This window comes from Emiliania huxleyi (assembly GCF_000372725.1).
Source record: "Emiliania huxleyi CCMP1516 chromosome Unknown EMIHUscaffold_13, whole genome shotgun sequence".
NCBI lineage: Eukaryota > Haptophyta > Isochrysidales > Noelaerhabdaceae > Emiliania > Emiliania huxleyi.
The window spans coordinates 1,105,199-1,122,243 of record NW_005201287.1 but is presented as its reverse complement, the minus strand read 5'-3'; the positions used below and the strand labels follow the sequence as shown (position 1 = coordinate 1,122,243).

At 68.5% G+C, this 17,045-nt stretch overlaps 3 protein-coding genes across 3 annotated transcripts; all 3 read right to left on the bottom strand.

Moving 5' to 3' along the window:
- Positions 1-992: 992 nt before the first annotated feature.
- Positions 993-6,149, bottom strand: EMIHUDRAFT_449161 (hypothetical protein; the record flags this gene model as incomplete). Its single annotated transcript, XM_005789318.1, has 9 exons — positions 993-1,448; positions 1,516-2,363; positions 2,433-2,848; positions 2,916-3,086; positions 3,272-4,258; positions 4,428-4,688; positions 4,776-4,884; positions 4,996-5,159; positions 5,334-6,149. The coding sequence occupies 8 exons, from the start codon at positions 6,147-6,149 to the stop codon at positions 2,177-2,179; spliced, it is 3,111 nt and encodes a 1,036-aa protein (XP_005789375.1). The 3' UTR covers positions 993-1,448; positions 1,516-2,176.
- A 411-nt stretch (positions 6,150-6,560) lies between these two features.
- On the bottom strand, positions 6,561-7,199 carry EMIHUDRAFT_55312 (hypothetical protein; the record flags this gene model as incomplete). Its single annotated transcript, XM_005789317.1, has 1 exon — positions 6,561-7,199. A coding segment is annotated over one exon (639 nt), but the record flags the coding sequence as incomplete, so codon positions are not given.
- Positions 7,200-10,683: 3,484 nt separating this feature from the next.
- On the bottom strand, positions 10,684-14,245 carry EMIHUDRAFT_433762 (hypothetical protein). Its single transcript, XM_005789316.1, has one exon. It carries the CDS (start codon positions 14,207-14,209, stop codon positions 11,027-11,029), a length of 3,183 nt encoding a protein of 1,060 aa, XP_005789373.1. The 5' UTR covers positions 14,210-14,245; the 3' UTR covers positions 10,684-11,026.
- Positions 14,246-17,045: the final 2,800 nt, after the last annotated feature.

Below are 17,045 nucleotides of genomic sequence, written 5' to 3'. Positions count from 1 at the left end.
GCGCCTGCCTGCTCGCCAACGCCTTCTTCTGCACGATGCCCAACCGGAACGACACCCCGCGCGGCCGAGGCGGCGACGGGCCCGTTGCTCCTCGCCCACCAGAGCCGTCCCTGAACGTCTTCCCAACCTGTTTGCAGGCGGCCGCGGCTCGTCCGTCCTCCCCTACTTTTCCTTCTGCTGGCTGATCGGCGAGATGCCTAACCCGGGCAGGCACGGGGCGCCGCCGTCCCTGCCGTCGCAGCACGAGGCGAAGTGGCGCTGCTTGCTCGAATACTTTGGCGTTGTGGCGCGCCGCCGCCGCGACGCCGCCGGCGGGTGGCGCCTCCGCCCCATCACCTTCCGCCGGCTCGTCGGCGACACGTCCGAGCTGTCGTTGGGCGGGCACGGGGAGGAGGCGTGGGGCATGAGCGACGCGCCGCTCTGCCCGGTGGAGGCGGTGGAGGGAGGGACGATCGAGGACTCGGGGCCGCACTTCACGCAGCTCGACTTTGCGAACGCGACGATCGGCGGCGGAGTGTTTCGCAACGGCGCGGTGCAGGAGGAGATCCGCTTCTTGATCTGCCCCGAGCTGATTGTGAGCCGCGCGATCGCCGAGCCGATGGCCTCTCACGAGGCGCTGCTGATGCGCCTTGCCAGACGCCTCCTGCACATTCCCAAGACGCTTCCTGGACACTCCCTAGGCGCTGCTGATGCGCGGCTTCGAGCGCTTCTCCAACTACTCGGGCTACGGCCACGCCACCTTCGCCTTTGCGGGACCGCACGTGGCGGCCGCCGGCTCGCCCGCGGAGCCTCCCGCGGAGACGGAGCTGCTCGCCATCGACGCGATTGCCTTTGGGCGCGACGCGCAGACGCGGCTGGGGCAGTATTCCCGCGGCGCGATCGAGAGGGAGCTCAACAAGGCGCCGGCGGGCCGTGCAGGCGGCGAGGGAGAGAGGGGCCTCCCTCACCAAAGTGCGTGTTGCGCGCAGGCGTTCGTCGGGTTTGCGCCTCCCGACGGCGAGACGCCCGACGCGCCCCTCCGCCCCCTCTGCACGGGCAACTGGGGGTGCGGCGCCTTTGGCGGCTGCGTCCAGCTCAAGGCGGTCGTGCAGTGGCTTGCCGCGTCGCGCGCTCGCCGGCCGTCCCTGCGCTACCTGACGTTCGGCGACGCGAGCTTGGCGCGCGCCCTCACCGCGCTGAAGGAGGTGCAGAGCAGGGCGAGGGGGGAGTGTGACGAGGGTGCGGGGAATACTGCGCTCAGCTCCTTCGCCCTCCGGCTGTAGGTGCTGCCTGCCGACACCCGCGTCGGGCAGGTCGCTAAGCTGCTCGCCAGCTTCGGGCCGCCGCACGCGAAGCGCCGGCCCCCCACCATGCCTGGCGCGTGCGCCGACCTGTTTGGCTATCTGGCAGATCAGCTGGCGCGGAGACCGCCGCCGCAAAGAGAGACCGCCCCGCCGAACGCACCGCGGGCGCGGCCCAGCGAGTGGGACTCCCACCGCCGCCCAGGCACGCCTTCACCGCTCCCGTTTCCTGTAGATGGTTGACTTGCCTCCGGGCTCCGACACCGAAGAAGAGGACATGGAGGTCGAGCCGCCGCTGCCAGCGCCGCCGTCGCCAGCTGCCCCCGCCCCCGCCCCCGCCCCGGCCCCCGCTCCTCGTGGCTGGAGGCCGGGGCCGGACCTCCTGTCCATGCTGGACTGAGCGGTTTTTGCACTCTCTCAACACTGAGAGACGTACATGTAAGTATGGTCGCGCCGGCCGGTACTGCTGCGCGCGCCCGTGGTGTCCGCATGGGTGTCCGATGGTCTGTCTCTGATCTTGACAAATACATCATCCTCTGTGCTCGATACACCTCTCTCTCCGTAGCGCGCCGCGTAGAGTAGTCTCCTCTCTCCCAGCTGTGGTCTCTCTCTCGACTCCCCGGCGCCTGTCAGTGTCTCTCCTCCCCCCGGACGCGGACCCGCGAGACTCAAAACGCGCGTGCGGGTAGGACTCACATCTCCCCGCGCGGCGGTGCGGTGTGTGCCACGGGTGTTCGTGGTGAGTGGCGTCAGGTCTCACATCGTGCTGCGCGCGACCCGTGGGCCCACATGCCCTCGCTCCTCAGTACTAATCGTTGCAAAGCGGCCAGCATGCGTGCACTGGCCCGAGTCCCTCGCTCGGGTTGCGGCCCCGTGCCGTTCCGACGCGATTCAGGTCACGTGTACATGACTGCGGGTCGGCGCGAGTCGCCGTCCTTGTCGAGCTCCTCGCGCGCAGCCGCCTGCAGCGCCGCCATGGTGATGATGCGCTCCGACGGCTCGGGCATCAGCGACGCCTCGACCGCTGCGCGGAAGACGGCCGACTTGATCGAGCCGCCCGACAGCTCGTACGACTCGCCCAACCTGCGGCGGTGCTTCCGGGCGTGACTCCCAGCTCCCCCCCCCCCCCCCGGCTGCGGCGCACGGCGCCACCTCGCAAAGTCGACGTCGGCGTGCAGCGGCGCCTCCTTCGGCACGAGGAGGCGCCAGAGCCGGCCGCGCGCCGCGGCGTTGGGCGTGGGGAACTCGAGGATGAACTTGAAGCGCCGGTGGAAGGCGGAGTCGATCTGCTGGAACCGGTTCGTGATGGCGACGACGACGCCCGAGAAGGTCTCCATGTGGTGCAGCAGCACGCCGATGTTCATCGAGTCGTGCCGCGCGGTCGAGCCTCCCTCGGAGCTCCGCTCGGCAAACAGGCCCTCGCACTCGTCGAACACGAGCACCGCCTCCTGCGCCTTGGCCTCGTCGAAGACCTTCTCGATGTTCTTGGCCGACTCGCCCACGTACTTGTCCATCAGCTGAGCGCAGTTGACCACCATGAGCGGGCGGCCGATGTCAAACCCGACAGCCTGGGGGCGAGGGCGACGGCCCTTAGATGGGTGAGCTGGGAGGGCGCCACAGTCGAGCCGGGCAGACCTCGGCCGCCATCGTCTTGCCCGTGCCGGGGGGGCCGTGGAAGAGCGCGGCGATGCCCTGCGCGCGGCCGTGCTGCTTGTCGAAGCCCCACTGGCCAAACAGCACCGCCTGCGCCTTGGAGTAGGAGACCATCTGGCGGAGCTTGTCCTTGACCGAGGCGGGCAGCTCCACCTACCCGCGCCGACTGCTCGCTCGGCTGGGCGGTGCGGTGCGAGGCGGGAGGGGCGACGGAGGAGTGGCGGGGAGGGGCCGTGGGGGGGGGGGGGGGGGGAGGAGGGAGAAGGATGCTGGGAGGGAGAAGGAAGCTGGGAGGGCGGGCGCGGGTCCCTCGCCTCCTCGAGCCCGCGCGTCGGGACGATGCCGCGGTCCATCTTGGACATCGCGAGCCGCCCGCGCAGCTGGTGCGACGCGCCGGCGTGCAGATCCGCCTGCGTGACCTTGCACGCGGCGCCCTCCCGCGCGACGGCGAGCGACAGCGCCGTCAGCCAGGCGTTCTTGATGAAGCCGCCCGGCAGCTCGAACTTGCGCGCGAGCGCCATGAAGTCGATGTCGTCGCCGAGCGGCAGCTTTGGCGGCGCCATGCTCCGCCAGATCTTCTCGCGCAGCAGCAGGTCGGGCTTGGTGAACTCGATGGCGAGAGTGATGCGCCGGTGCATCGCCTCGTCCAGGTCCATCGGCCGGTTGGTGGCGAGGACGCAGAGTCCCTCGTGCCGCTCGAGCTCGGTGAGGACGGTGTTGACCTGCAGGTTGCCCTTCGTGCGGTCCATGAAGATCGACTCGCACTCGTCGAAGAAGAGGACCGCGTCGTGGATCTTGGCCTCGCGGAAGACGAGCTTTAGGATTGCGCCCGCCGAGTTGGCTCCGAGCGCCGGAAAGTTGATCATCAGCACCTTCTTGCCGACCATGGCGGCGATCGCGTTCGCGAGCATGGTCTTGCCGGTGCCGGAGGGGCCGTAGAAGAGGAGCACCATCCCGTGCCCGTAGGAGAGCTTCTTGTGCAGCTCGAGCTCCTTGGCCGCCGAGGTGAAGGTGTCGAAGTGGCGGACAGTGTCCACGACCAGCGTCTTCTTCGCCTCCGACAGCACGACCTCGTTGATGTCGACCGTCGGCGTGTAGAGGTGCGAGCCGTCCATCAGCTCGGAGAACTCGGTGTCAAGGCCGACCACAAAGTCGAGCATCCGCCGGTCGATCTCCGCCATCGTCTGCGAGAGGTCGCCGCCAAGCTCGTCGCCGTGTAGCACGAGGATCCCTTCGCGCACGAGGACCGACGACTTATAAAAGTGGCGCCGGTTGCGGATCTGCTGCTGCAGCGAGGCGGAGAAGGCGCGCAGCAGCACCTCCACCTGCATCGTCTTGGACGGCGAGCCTAATCGCAAGACAGGCGGGTCGAGTGGCGCAAAGAGGCCGCTGCAGGCGCCGCGCCGAGGGGCCGCCACCGCCGCCGCCGCCGCCGCCGCCGCCGCCCATGATGCCAATCGATCGCGGCGCGATGGCCTGCCCGATCATCGCGACCACGACGTTCTTCTCAAACTCGCAGAAGCCGAGCGCCGCCGCGAGCCGCTCCAGCCGAGGCAGCCGCACGTCCGCCTCCGACATCTGTGCCAGCCTGCGAGAGATGCGCTCCTGCAGCTTTTCGGCTCGCGCCTGCAGCTTGCGCGCGCGCTTCGAGTCGTGCCGCGCCTGCTTCGAGGCCTCGTGCCGCATGTTGCGGCCGAAGCGGCCCCGGGACATCGCCTCCATCTCGTAGCTGTACTCGTCCATCGCCCAGTACGGCTCGTCGAGCGGAGGCAGGTCGGCGTCGTCCGAGTCTGCGTCGCCGCCGTCGGCGCCGCCGCCGCCGCCGCCACTGCTCGACGCGACCGCCTGTCCGCGCTCCTCCATGTGCCGCCGCACGCGCGCCACGTCGGAGCGCAGCTTTGCCAGGGCGAACATGTCCTGCAGGTACTCGAGGTCGTTTTCATACGGCCCGCTCCGGAGCTTGGCCCCGCCCGCAGCTCCGTCCTCGACCGCCTCGCCCTCCGCCTCACCGCCGCCCGCCGCGGCGCCGTTGGTCGCCTCGGCCGCCGCGCCGGCCGTCGACTTGCCTCCCGCCGCAGCCTTGCGCCCCTTGCGCCAGCCGGAAGGCGGCGCCTCCCCCCCCTCCTCGCCCTCGGCGCCCTTGGCCTCGGCGCTCTTGGCCTCGCCCTCCTCCGCGTCGCCCTCGGCGACGCCGTTGGCGGCGGACCGCTCGGCAGCCGCCTCAATCTGGAGCAGCGAGTAGAGCGAGCCGTGGCCAGGCAGGGCGGCGGCGGCGGGGCCGCCCTCCACCGCCTTGGGCAGCGCGGCGGCGGCCGCGGTGGCCGCGGCGGCCGCGGCGGCCGCGGCTGCTGCTGCGGCGGCCGCGGCGGGCCGCTCAAAGCCGGGCTCTTCGACGAGCACCTTCATGGCGTCGGCCTTCTCGATGTTGAAGAGCTGCGACTCGGAGAGGGGGAGGCCCAGCAGGAGGAGGACCGCCTCGGGCTGCAGAGCCGGCACCTCGGCGAGCAGCTGCTGCCCCTGCAGCACCACGCCCTGCTTGACGTGCCTCCGCTCTGGCCGCTGGAGGGTGGCGAGCGACGAGAGCGGGCAGCCGAGGATGGAGCAGAGGGTGACGGCGGGCTTCGAGGAGGAGGCGTAGAGCCCGCCGCCGCCGCCGTACGACACGTGCGAGCCCAGCTTGACGTGCGCAAACGCGTGCGAGGTGCGCAGCAGCAGAAGCCCACCAAGCAGCGTCCGCTCGTCCGCGGAGAGGTCATACACCTCGCACAGCCGGTGGAAGCGCGGCGGCAGCCCGGTGCTCGCGAGAGGCAGCGGCGAGCGCGCGGCGAGTGCACGGCCGAGTCGCAGGACCCACGCGCGCAGCGCGGGCAGCGCGTGGTCGTAGGCTCGCTCCACCGCAGAGGCCTGCCCCTCTCCAAAGTCTCGCGACGAGTGGGAGAGCACGCGCTGCGAGCACTCGGACGAGAGCTTGAAGAGCGCCACGGCGAGCGTCACGCGCGCCTCTAGCATCGCGAGCATCGCGCCCTCACTGCTGAACGGGCCAGTCTCCTCGATCTGCTCCGTCAGCACAGAAGAGAGCGCGACTGGAAGGAACGCTCGCACCGTCTCTGGATCGAGCGCCTCCTCTGCAGGCTCGGCGGGCTCGGCGGCGGGCACGGCGGCCTTGGAGCGCTTGCCGGACGCCGCCGGTGACGTTGCGGCCCGTTTCGGCGGCATATACCGTTGTGAACCCACGCCCACCGCGAGTTCTAGTCGAGGCACACGCGCGAGCACTGGCGACAAGAAACCCGAGGGGACACATGTATGGCTGCCTGCCGACCATATGTCACCACTCGATGTCACACACCCGTCTCGGGGCTAGTCCCCACTCTCCGCCTCAGGCTCCGCCAGCGCCTCGAGGCACGCGTCGTAGTCCACCAGGCCGCTCGCCTGTCCCTCGAGCACGGCGCCCCACAGCTCGTGCAGCGTGTCGGAGCAGTCCCAGTCCTCGTACGTCCGCAGGCAGTGCGCGGTCGAGCAGGCCTCCGCGCTCGTGAGCTGCGAGTCGCACGTGTCCGAGGCGACGGCGCACTCGGAGACCAGCAGCCGCCGCTTGATGTTGCGCACGCGCTCGAGCGGCTCCCACATCCACGGCAGCTCGCCGCCCTCGAGGAAGGCGAGGCAGTACCACAGGCTCTCGATGTCGTCCACCGGCGCCGTCGGCCTCCCCTCAAGCTGCGCCAAGTTGGCGTACAGCGGCGTCGCGCCGCCCGCGGACAGCTCGCAGCCCTCCACCGCCTCTTGCAAGCAGCCCGTCGACGTCACCATCCCAAAGTCGAGCACGTGCGCCTCCTCCTCCCGGCCCGTGCCGGCTGCGCCAAACAGGATGTTGAGCGGCTTGAGGTCGTTGTGGATGAAGCCCGCCGCGTGCAGCTCGCGCAGGCAACGCACCACGTCGTGCCCCACCTTGCGCACGGCGCGCGAGGCTCCGAGCGGGTGGCGGTGTAGTAGGGAGCGCACCGAAGGGCCGAGCATGTCCATTACCAGCACGTCGCTCGGCCGCCCAAACACGGTCTGACGCCCGTCGTAGTGCAGCACTGGAAAGCCCCGCACGCCGCTCATCGCACGCATCACCTTTGCCTCGAGCGCGAGCCTCGACTGCTCGTACGACGGGGCGCCGTCAGGCATCACCTTGATCGCCACGTCGCCCTCCGAGCAGCCGACGTCACAGAGGGTGGTGCCGTCGCAGCTGCCTCGGAAGACCCTCCCAAACTGACCCTTGCCGAGCAGCTCCGCGTCACCGACTCGCGTCAGCGCCTCGGCGCGTGTCAGCGGATGATTTGCGCTCGGTCCGACGGTCTCAATGCGCTCCGCCGTCGTGCCAGGCGTGGAGATGCCTCGCAGCACCCGGACTCCCCTGCTGTAGATGCTCCAAGTGCAGCCTATCTCTTGAGGAGCGACGTCCGCGCGGGCGACGATCCGCTTGAAGGAGAACCAATCGCGCACCTGGTTGGCCTGCGCCTCTGTCTCTGGGCTGCACTTGCGCGCTCCGGCCGCGTCCCGCCCGAGCGGCTGCCGCAGGTCATAGTAGCACTGCACCCGCCTCAGCGCCTGTCCGGGAGGTGCCGTGATCAAGAATGGGCTGCATGAACTACTCTCTCTCCGATCTGTAAACCGCTCCGCGCCTGGTCGGCATCGAGCTCACCGTAGAGAGCACCGAGCAGGCAGGCCGCGACCTGCTCACAATCATAGCTGTGAGGCCAGGCACCGTTCACATGAGCACCGGGCCGGTTTCGCCGCCACCAGGCCGGTCCGGCCGCGCCCGCCCCAGCAGTGGATGTAGAGCTTCTCCCCGTTCTCGATCCGGCGGTGCAGCACACTCACGATCGCGTCGAGGGCGTCCAGCGAGCTCGCCGGCTTGAGGTCGGGCAGCCCAAAGTGCAGAAAGGACGCGTTCGGTCCGGCGGCGTCCCGGTAGCTGTGGAAGTTGCCCTCCGCCCACTTTGCGCGCTCGGAGAGGTTTGGCACGCCCTCCTCTGGCCACGCCTCGGTCTGCGGCGGCAGCTCGTCTTGCAGGCAGACAAAGGTGCTGACGCCCGTCTCCCTCGCCCGCGTGCACGCGTTGGAGGTGGGACGCCCGGGGCTGGACCCGGGGTAGCTGCCGAGCAGGACGTACCCGGGGATGAGCCAGCTCGACGAGCGGCAAAACGAGTGCGCATCTTCGAGCTCCGGGGTGTGGAGGCCAATGAGCGGCGGCATCGCCAAGCCTGCCAGCATGCCGAGCTGATGGACCTAGTGGGCGGCGACCGGCATCAAGTGCGTACTCTGTTGCATTTAGTGAGTGTGTTCTGTGTGCGGTGTCGAGAAGAGAGGAGCCAGCGCCGATGCACATCTTCTGCGCTTTTGGGCAGGAGCATCGGCAGCGCTGCAGCTAGCCGGCGATAACATCATTTGCCTTATCAGCAGCGTAGGAGACGTCCGTGCCGCGCATGCTCAGCGCGGTGCGCTGCGGCTTCTTCCAGCTTGGTGCGGTTTTAAAACGTACGACCGCGACGGGAAGGAACGCTTGCGAGAGCAACCACATCGGAGCCGGCCCCGGGAGGGGCGCCGGGCTGCCGGTGCCAGCTGGGTGTCCCGCTACTCATATTTGTTATATTAAATAAATAAAGAATTTGAAACCCAAGAAAACGATGTGCGGTAAAAAGGAACACGTCCCCGCCCGTGCGATCTTTGTGTTCTTTGTGCGAGGGAGTTTGTTTGTAAAATTCTTTGTGGGTGTGGTCGGCGACTAGCCGGGGTCGTCCTCCCGATGGGGCTTGGGGGACTAGCACTAGCCGTCTTCCATATGGTCCCTCGGGTCCCTGCTGCTCTTAATCTCTTCGTACATCCTCCTGCTGATCTCCGCAACGTCCTGCTCCCTCCCTCGTCTCGCCCTGCGCGTCTCCGTCTGCTCCGCCTCCCCGTCTCGTCTGCCCGCGTCGTCTGGCGACGGGTCCTCCATAGTCGGTTGAGGTCCGGCCGCCCTCCTCGTGCCTCTTCCCAACGTTCCCTCGGCGGCCGATGCCGTCTGCTCCGGCTCCCCAGTCCCCGGGTCTGCCCTGCTCTCGTCTGCGCCTGAGCCCTGGTGTCGAGGTGTCGAGGCCCGGTGTCGAGGGTGTCGAGCTGCTGTCGAGGGATAGAGGTGTCGAGGCCTGTCGAGGCCTGTCGAGGCCTGTCGAGGCCTGTCGAGGCCTGTCGAGGCTGAAACCATGCTTGTCCGTGTCGAGGAGTGTCGAGGGGTGTCGAGGGGTGTCGAGGGTGTCGAGGGTGTCGAGGGTGTCGAGGGTGTCGAGGGTGTCGAGCGGGTGTCGAGTGTTGTCAAGAGGCGTCTGAGGTATCGAGGTGTCCAAGGTGGCAGGTGGATGCAGTTGCAGCCCATCAACATACAACAAAAGTTGGGCAGCAGTTGCAAAGCTGTTTCATCCCTTAGAGCTTAGTTGCAGCCTCAGTTGCACCCTGTTGATGTAGCACAACCTGAGCACAACCAGTATACTCTCTGTGGACATTTGAGGACATCAAGTGCCGGGAGTCATTGCCACTGTGCACCAAGGTGCTGTGCAGGCGCAGCACCGCAGCAGCGTCGCTGCTGCAGCAGCGTCGCTGCTGCAGCGTCACCGGCGCACAAAGCGCAACTGACCACAGCGCTCATGGCACAAGGCTGGTGCCATGAGTCAGTGGACATTGCCACTGCACAAGGTGCTGTCCAGCAGCTAAGGGCTACAGTACCCCATCGCAGCAGCGTCGCCGCCGCTGCAGCGTCGCCGTTGCAGCGTCGCCAGTGCACAAAGCGCAATGGACCACAGGTCTGCACTCATGGCACAAGCTCACTGGTGTGAGGATTCATTGCCACTGTACAAGGTGCTGTGCAGCACCTTAGGGCTACCTGAGTACTGCCATGTTTGCTGCATCAACAGGGGTGCAACTGAGCTGCAACTTGAGCTAGAACTTGAGAGGCTGCAACTCAGGGATGAAAGTACTGCCAGCCAAGTTTGATTGCTGCTGCAACCCTGATTTCTAACTCTGTGACTCCAATGGGTCTACGTCTCTGCTGTGTTAGGATCATCAGAGGTGTCGAGCGGTGTCGAGCGGTGTCGAGCGGTGTCGAGCGGTGTCGAGCGGTGTCGAGGGGTGTCGAGGGGTGTCGAGGTGTCGAGTTTGGCACCTTGACACGGACGAGCATGGTTTCAGCCTAGATGGTGTCGAGGGGTGTCGAGTTTGTCGAGTTGGCATGGGTTGTCGAGGTGTCGAGTCGGTGTCGAGGTTTGGTGTCGAGGTGTCGAGGCCAGGGCTCAGGTCTGCGCTAGCTTCTGTTTCGTCATCACTGGTGTCCGCGTCCTCTTCTTTCTCCTCTTCTTGTATGCTAGCCCTAGCCCCTAGTCTGGACGATTTTTTTGCGCTATCTCCCCATATCTCCCTCTATCTCCGCGTATTCCCCTCTATTACCCCGTATCTCCCCGTGTTCCTCTCCCCGAATAGCGAATTGCCCGATCCTCCCTCGGTGTTTCCCGCGCCATATCTCGCCGCGGATACCGTGAAAAAATCGTCCAGACCCAGGGATTAATGCTTTGCACATCGCGTCGATTGGTCCTTTTTTCGCGTGAGCACCACCCTGTTTTTACGAGGTCCATATCCTAGAGGGGTGCGTTCGCGCCTCGTGACGCGGACGGCGGCGGACGCGGTGCACACGTGTGTGTGACGTGTGTGACGTGTGAAGGAGACGGCCGTGGAGAGGGTGGTGGCTATTCTGAAATAAATAAGCACGTTGACAACGACCGGACTCTGCTAAAGGGTGGGCCGCGCAGACACCTCTCTCTCTCTCGCGAGCAGAGAGAGGGCCGCACGCCGGACGCACAAGACTATGTAAAGAACGGGGCCTCGAGTCGTCAACCCGATCGCACTCAGAGGGCGAGACCGAGGCCCCGCGGCACAGACGACAGACTGGCGGGACTCACTGGACAGCATGGTCATGGGGCTGCTGCAATGGAGGGAGGGGAGAGGCTCGCAAGGCCACGCAGGGCGGGCCGGCGAGTGGAGAGAGAGAGGCGCCGCCTTGAGCCGCGCCGCGCGCGGGGCGCTTAGGCCGCGATCGCCGCCCCGCGGGTGTGCTCGGCGCTCTCGACGGCGGCGCGCACGCCGCCGCGGATGAGCAGCTCGGACACCTCGTCGCGCTCGCCGAGGCTCGAGGTGCGCACGTCCTCGGCCAGCTGGCGGATCCGCTGCTCCTGCCGGAGGTACTCGAGGCAGACGGTGGGGAGGGCCTCGCTGGGCAGCGACTCGGCCCACGAGAGCCCCTCGCGGTAGACTAGCCGCGACGCGAGCGACGCGGCGATGAGCGACTTTTGGTACTCCCACGGCAGCGCCTCGGCGATGCGGGTCGAGTAGGCGTCGAAGAGCGGCGCCGGCAGGTGCTCGCGCATCAGCGGCCAGAGCCGCTCCTTGCGCTCGGGCTCGAGCGACTCGAGCGCGTCGGCGGCGGCGTTGGTGACGCGCAGGATGGCGAGCGAGAGCTGCTCCGACAGCTTCGGGAGCGGCACGTGCGGCCGGAGCCGCGACTCGGCCATGATGCGAGACGCCTCGAGCCGCGCGAGGGCGCGCAGCCGGTCGACCACCGCCGGGACGTAGGCGGGCTTGAGGGCGACGAACTCGTCGCGCTCGAGGACGATGGAGGCGGCGATCTCGAGCGACGAGCAGATGACGCCGCACTTGTTCGCCGACGAGTCCTTGATGATCGGGAGGCCGCACTCCTCGAAGAGAGCCTGCCGCGCCTCGGGCGTGACAAAGAGGTTGGCGCCCTCCACGATCACCTTGGCCGAGGGGGTGCCGTCCGGCAGCAGAAAGTCGCGCCAGTTGGAGCCGTTGATGGCGGAGGGCCGGCCGCCGGCGGGGATGAAGGCGTCGGCGACCACGCGGTTGTGCATCGAGTTGCGCGCGTGGAAGCCCTCCTCGGTGTCGACCGTCGTCAGCAGCCCGCTCGGCGAGAGGGCGGCGCGGTCGAGGGCGGAGAGGGGGAGGGACTGCTCGAAGAGGCGCAGCAGCTCCGCCATCGGGAGGCCCGCCGGGTCCTCGGCGCACCCCGACCCGTCCGCCATGCCGACGACGCGCACCTTGTCGCCGTACTCGCGGTGCAGGATCTGGAGCATGTTGCCCGCCACGTCGCCGTCGGGGCCGCCCGTCAGCTTGACGGACCACGGCTCGGTGCGCGGCGAGAGGCCGAGCGCGTTGAGCGCGACGTCGAGGAAGACCGCCACGCCCTCGGACGTGACGCCGAATTCCTTGTGGTTGATGCCCTCGGCCGGCTTGGACGACATGAACGCGGCGGGCCGCGCGTAGCCGCGCTCCGCGGCGCGGTGCACGACCCAGTCGATGTCGTCCGGCGTGATGTTCTCGTCGGGGCCGAGGTAGATCTGCTCCGGGCCGCGGCCGACGCGGTCCGCCGGCGCCTCCGCCGCCTCGCCGAGGCGCGCGAGCGCGCCGGGGCTGATGAGGTCGAGCATGCCGTCGATGGTTGCCTTGACGGAGCCGTGCAGCAGCTCCGCGCGCTCCTTGCTGCTCGAGCCGGGCGTGACGAGGCACACGCCCTTGGAGCCGCCCTCGGGGATGTCCTTGTTCTTCAGCTGCTGCGCCCAGGCCAGGTTGAGGCACTCGAGGAAGTGGCGCCGCGACTCGGCCACGTGCGCCTCCGAGTCGGCCGGCGCGACGACGCGCAAGCCGCCGCGCGCGACGTCGGCGAAGCGGACGTGGAAGGAGGAGAAGTGGCGGCCGGCGACGAAGAAGACGCCGTACGGGAGCTGCAGCACGTGCGGCGCGTGCTGCGAGATGGGCTGCGCAAACAGCGCGGGGTCGAGCCGCAGCGCGAGCGCGCGGCGCGACTCGGCGAGCGGCGCGTTGGTGCGCATCGTGTGGCGGAGGCAGCGCCCCATCGCGTGGAGGAGCGAGCGCGACTCCTCCGCCTGGAAGCCGACGGCGACCGACTTGTCGAAGTCGTCGATCGCCGCGCCAAAGGCCGCGTCGTCCATAGGGCTGGTCGGGTCGAAGCGCGCGGCGAAGACATCGCTGAGCGCGGCGAGCTGCGGCGCAAAGGCGGGCCGCTCGAGGAGAGAGAGCATGTTGTTGCGCGAGAGGAGCGGGTGGTCGAGCAGGGCGAGCGAGAGCGTGGCGAGCGCCGCCGTCGACTCGGCGCGCTCGAGGCCGAGCGACGGGTGCGCCGCCGCGAGCGAGAGCGCAGAGTCGTCGAGCCACTTGAAGCGGCGCAGGTCGTTTGCGAGCTGCGTGTTGTCGGCGACGGCGCCGGCGGGCGAGCGGACGATGGCGCGGACGAGCGTCACCCCGGCCGAGGGCAGGCCCGGCTTGTCGGACGGCGGGTCGCCGATCATGTCGACCAGGACGCGCTCGACCTGGAGCCCGTGCATGTCGAGCGTCGCGAGCGTGCCCTGCAGTGCGCGGCGCGGCTTGCTGTCGCCGAGCGCGACCGTGATGAGGGTGGCGGCGCCGTTGTGCGAGCCGTACTCGTAGCCGTCCTCGAACTCGACCGCCACGTCCTCCGTCCCCGCGACCGACTGCGTCAGCAGCATCTGCTTGTACAGCAGCCGCGGCTCGTGCTGGCACACGTAGGTCGTCGAGCAGCGGCGCAGGAACTTGGCAACCTCGCCGTCCGAGAGGATGGCCGACGGAGGGACGTGGTTGGACTGGCCGACGAGCTCGCCCGCCCGCAGGCGCGCGGCGTACCCCTCCAGCGCAACCAGCGCCGCCTTCTGCTCCGCGTCCTCGCCGGAGAAGGGCGCGTCGGCGGAGCCGGTCTCAAGGATGTCGAGGCAGAGCCGGTCGTCGGCGGAGCGGAAGACGAGGACGCGGCGGAGCTCGGCTTCCCTGGGGAGGGCCGCGACCTGCTGCGCCAGCCGCGCCGCCGCGGACGTCGCCGCGCCGCGCGAGAGCGTGGTGTGGTAGACGGCGCTCGGGCCGCGGCCGGGGCAGCCGCCGGCGCCGCCGTGGTGCGACGTCAGGCTGAGGGTCTTGAGGTTGAGGTCGTCGTCGAAGAGGGTGGAGATGGCGCGCAGGTGGCGGCGCTGCGTCTCCTCGCCAAAGATCCGGAAGTACGTCGTCGGCATCTGCTCCGCGAACCAGGGCACGACCTGCGAGAGGTTTGTCTTGCTGGACGACTCGAGCGAGGAGATGAGCTTGGACGCGTCGGGGTGGGAGACGGCTGCGACCGCGAGGCGCCGCGCCCCGAGCGCGCCCCGAGCGCCGGAGAGGCGCAGCATGGCTGGTACGACAACACGGACGCTCCGTGGGCTGGACACGCAGCAAGGAGGCCTCACACCGACAGATTTTTCTTTTATCTGTGATACGGCACGAGTGTGATACGGCACGAGTGTGATACGAGTGCACAAATTCGATAAGCGGGACAAGGAGGGATGCGTCCAGGTGGCACGTCCTGGAGTTTGAGGCGCTCCGACTCGCGACTCCTCGGAACAAACACACACAATCTCTCTCTCTCTCTCTCCTCGGTGACCAAACGAACAAAACAATGACGTGTGAGTGTTAGAGTTGTTTGGTATTGCTAAAAATCTCTCTCTCCCAAACGAAGAGAGAGATCTCTCCCAAACGACGAGCTGGAGAGCTGGCGATCGAACGCGACCTGAGCGGGGCTGGCGGCGATCCGGCGATGGACGACCGAGCGGAGACGCAGCGAATCGAGGAGCGCCTTCCGCAGGGAACCGATGAGCGGCTTGCGAGACCTTGGCTGTCGACGCGAGGAGCGATTACGCCGGTGGCAATACTAGCCGCTGTCCTCTCCGGTCGGCGACGTGGTGATGTACACCGGGCCGATCGGCCGGGGCAGGTGCCGCACTAGCAACGCGGTCCCCCACCTGCTAGAATCAGGCTAGAATCCAAAGCCGAGTGCTCAAGCCATGTCGCGTGAAGCTGTGAGCTTGTGTGCACACGCTCACACTGTGGGCCTGTCCTCTAAGACTGACTGACTGACCGCGTCGCAGTTCATTTTGTACGACCGATGCACGCCTCGCTACGCGGCTCCCGCCTCCTCCCGCTCCTCCTCGGAGGCCCGGCCCTCGCCGCCGCGTGCCCTCGCCAGGCGCCAGTGCCGCCGAGCTGCCTCGTGGTCTGCACAAACTCCAACATCTGCGGCAAGCGCAATCCGACCAACCTCTTCGGCTTTGGCTTTGCCTTCCGCGCCATCGAGTGCCTGCGCGTGCTCGGCCCGCCGGGGCTCGGCGTCTCTCCCGGCCCCTGCTTCATCCGCTGCAGCCGCGGCGTGAACGCCAAGCTCGTGATGGGCGGCGATGGGGCGCGCATGCCGGGCGGCGAGGGCCGCGACGGCAAGCCCTACTTTCGGCTCAACTCGATTGACGACGTGATCGGCTGGCTCGAGGCGGAGTGCGGCGCCGAGAGCCTGCCGCCCGCCACCCTCGAGCAGGCGTGCTCCTAGCCCGACCCTCACCCTCACTGGCCGCCCGAACCGCCCGAACCGCAGGCCGCCTTCACCCTCACCCTCACCCTCACCCTCACCCTCACCCTCACCCTCACCCTCACCCTCACCCTCACCCTCACCCTCACCCTCACCCTCTCCCTCACCCTCACCCTCACCCTCACCCTCACCCTCACCCTCAGGCCGCCTGAGCAGGCGTACCGAGACTACGCCGCCGCGTGCGCCATCCTCGGGGACCGCGTCAACGGGCCGGCGCGCGGCGACCTGCTCGAGGACCTCGACACGCGGGACTGGTCGGCCGCGGACTGCTCCGAGGCGCTGCCGCCCCTCGCCGCCGCCGCCGAGTATGTGCGCAGCCTTCCGCCGCCGCGGGGAGGGTGGCCTCCGCCGCCGGCGGCGCGGCGGCGCGGCTTTGCGGGCGAGTGGGTGGAGAGCTTCTACTCGTCGCGCCTCTGCCTCGCCCCTCCCGGCGGCGCGGAGGCCGCTGCTCCGCCTGCCGCGCCGGCGAGCTACGGCGGCGGCGGGGCGGAGGAGGGGGAGGCGGCGCTGCAGGCGACTCGGCTGGCGCTCCGCTCGCCGGCGGAGGCGGAGGCGGGAGGCGGGCCCGAGGGCGGCGGTGCCGCCGGGGGCGGAGACGCTGCGGCGGAGCTGGAGGGAGAGTACCGGCGCGGCGCCGGGTCGATGCGGGGCAGGGCGGAGGGCGGCTCGTTTGCGGGCGTGTGGCACGAGGCGGAGGCGGGCGGCGGCGCCGAGGTGCGGCTACACCTGGCCGACCGCGGGCTCCGCTTCGAAGGCGCCGCACTGGTCGCGGGGGCGGGGGCGGGCGAGTGGGTCGAGTGGACGGGCGAGCGAGTCGCGCCGGCCGGGCTGGCGGCGGGCGGGTCTGCGCGGGGCAGGTGGCAGGCGCGGGTGTGCGCGATGCACGCTCGCGTGCTGGCCAAGCTCGGGAGAGGCGACGAGGCAGCCGAGGCCGCCGCCGCCGCCGTCCGCCGCTGCCCCACCCTCCCCGCCGCGTGGGACGCGGCGGCAGAGTGCGCGGCCGCGCTCGGCGACTACCGCGCGGCGGCGCAGTCGCTCGACGAGCTGTTTTACCTGCAGCCCGTGGGGAGCACGGCTGTAGCCGCCGCTGGCCAGCAGGCCCCCGAGCTGCCGAGCTGGCTCTCGAATGCGCGTCGCTCGCAGCGGCTGCTCCTCGACAAGATCCGGCGGGGCGAGCTGCGCAGCGTGACAGCCGAAGGGGCGCGCCCGCTGTCCCGCTACCTCGCCGGCGTGCTTGATCCGCAGGCAAGCAGTCGGCAAGAAGAGGACGGGGGCGGCGAGGGCGGTGGGCGCTCGCAGGTTGCGGAGGCCGAGGGCTCTCCCGGTCGGCCCGACGACCCCTTGTCCGGCGAGGTGCTTGAGCGCATCTTTGCGGAACAGTACGGGGAATAATGAATAAAACAGAGAGGTCATATCATGTTGAGTTTATACGGGGGCCTGTTCCTTTTTACCCATCTCACAGTAGAGGTGTCCGTGTTTATTTATTTATTTATGTTGAGTTTATATCATAAAGCGGTGGACACATCTCTAGCTCCTATAATATAGCGCGGTGTACAGGCCATAGCTAGCGGATGGCATGTTGTGCGAGTATATGGGACAAAAGCGTCGAA

Excerpts from the sequence above, each read along its gene's own strand:
- EMIHUDRAFT_433762 (XM_005789316.1), bottom strand. The coding sequence starts at position 14,209 with ATGCTGCGCCTCTCCGGCGCTCGGGGCGCGCTCGGGGCGCGGCGCCTC.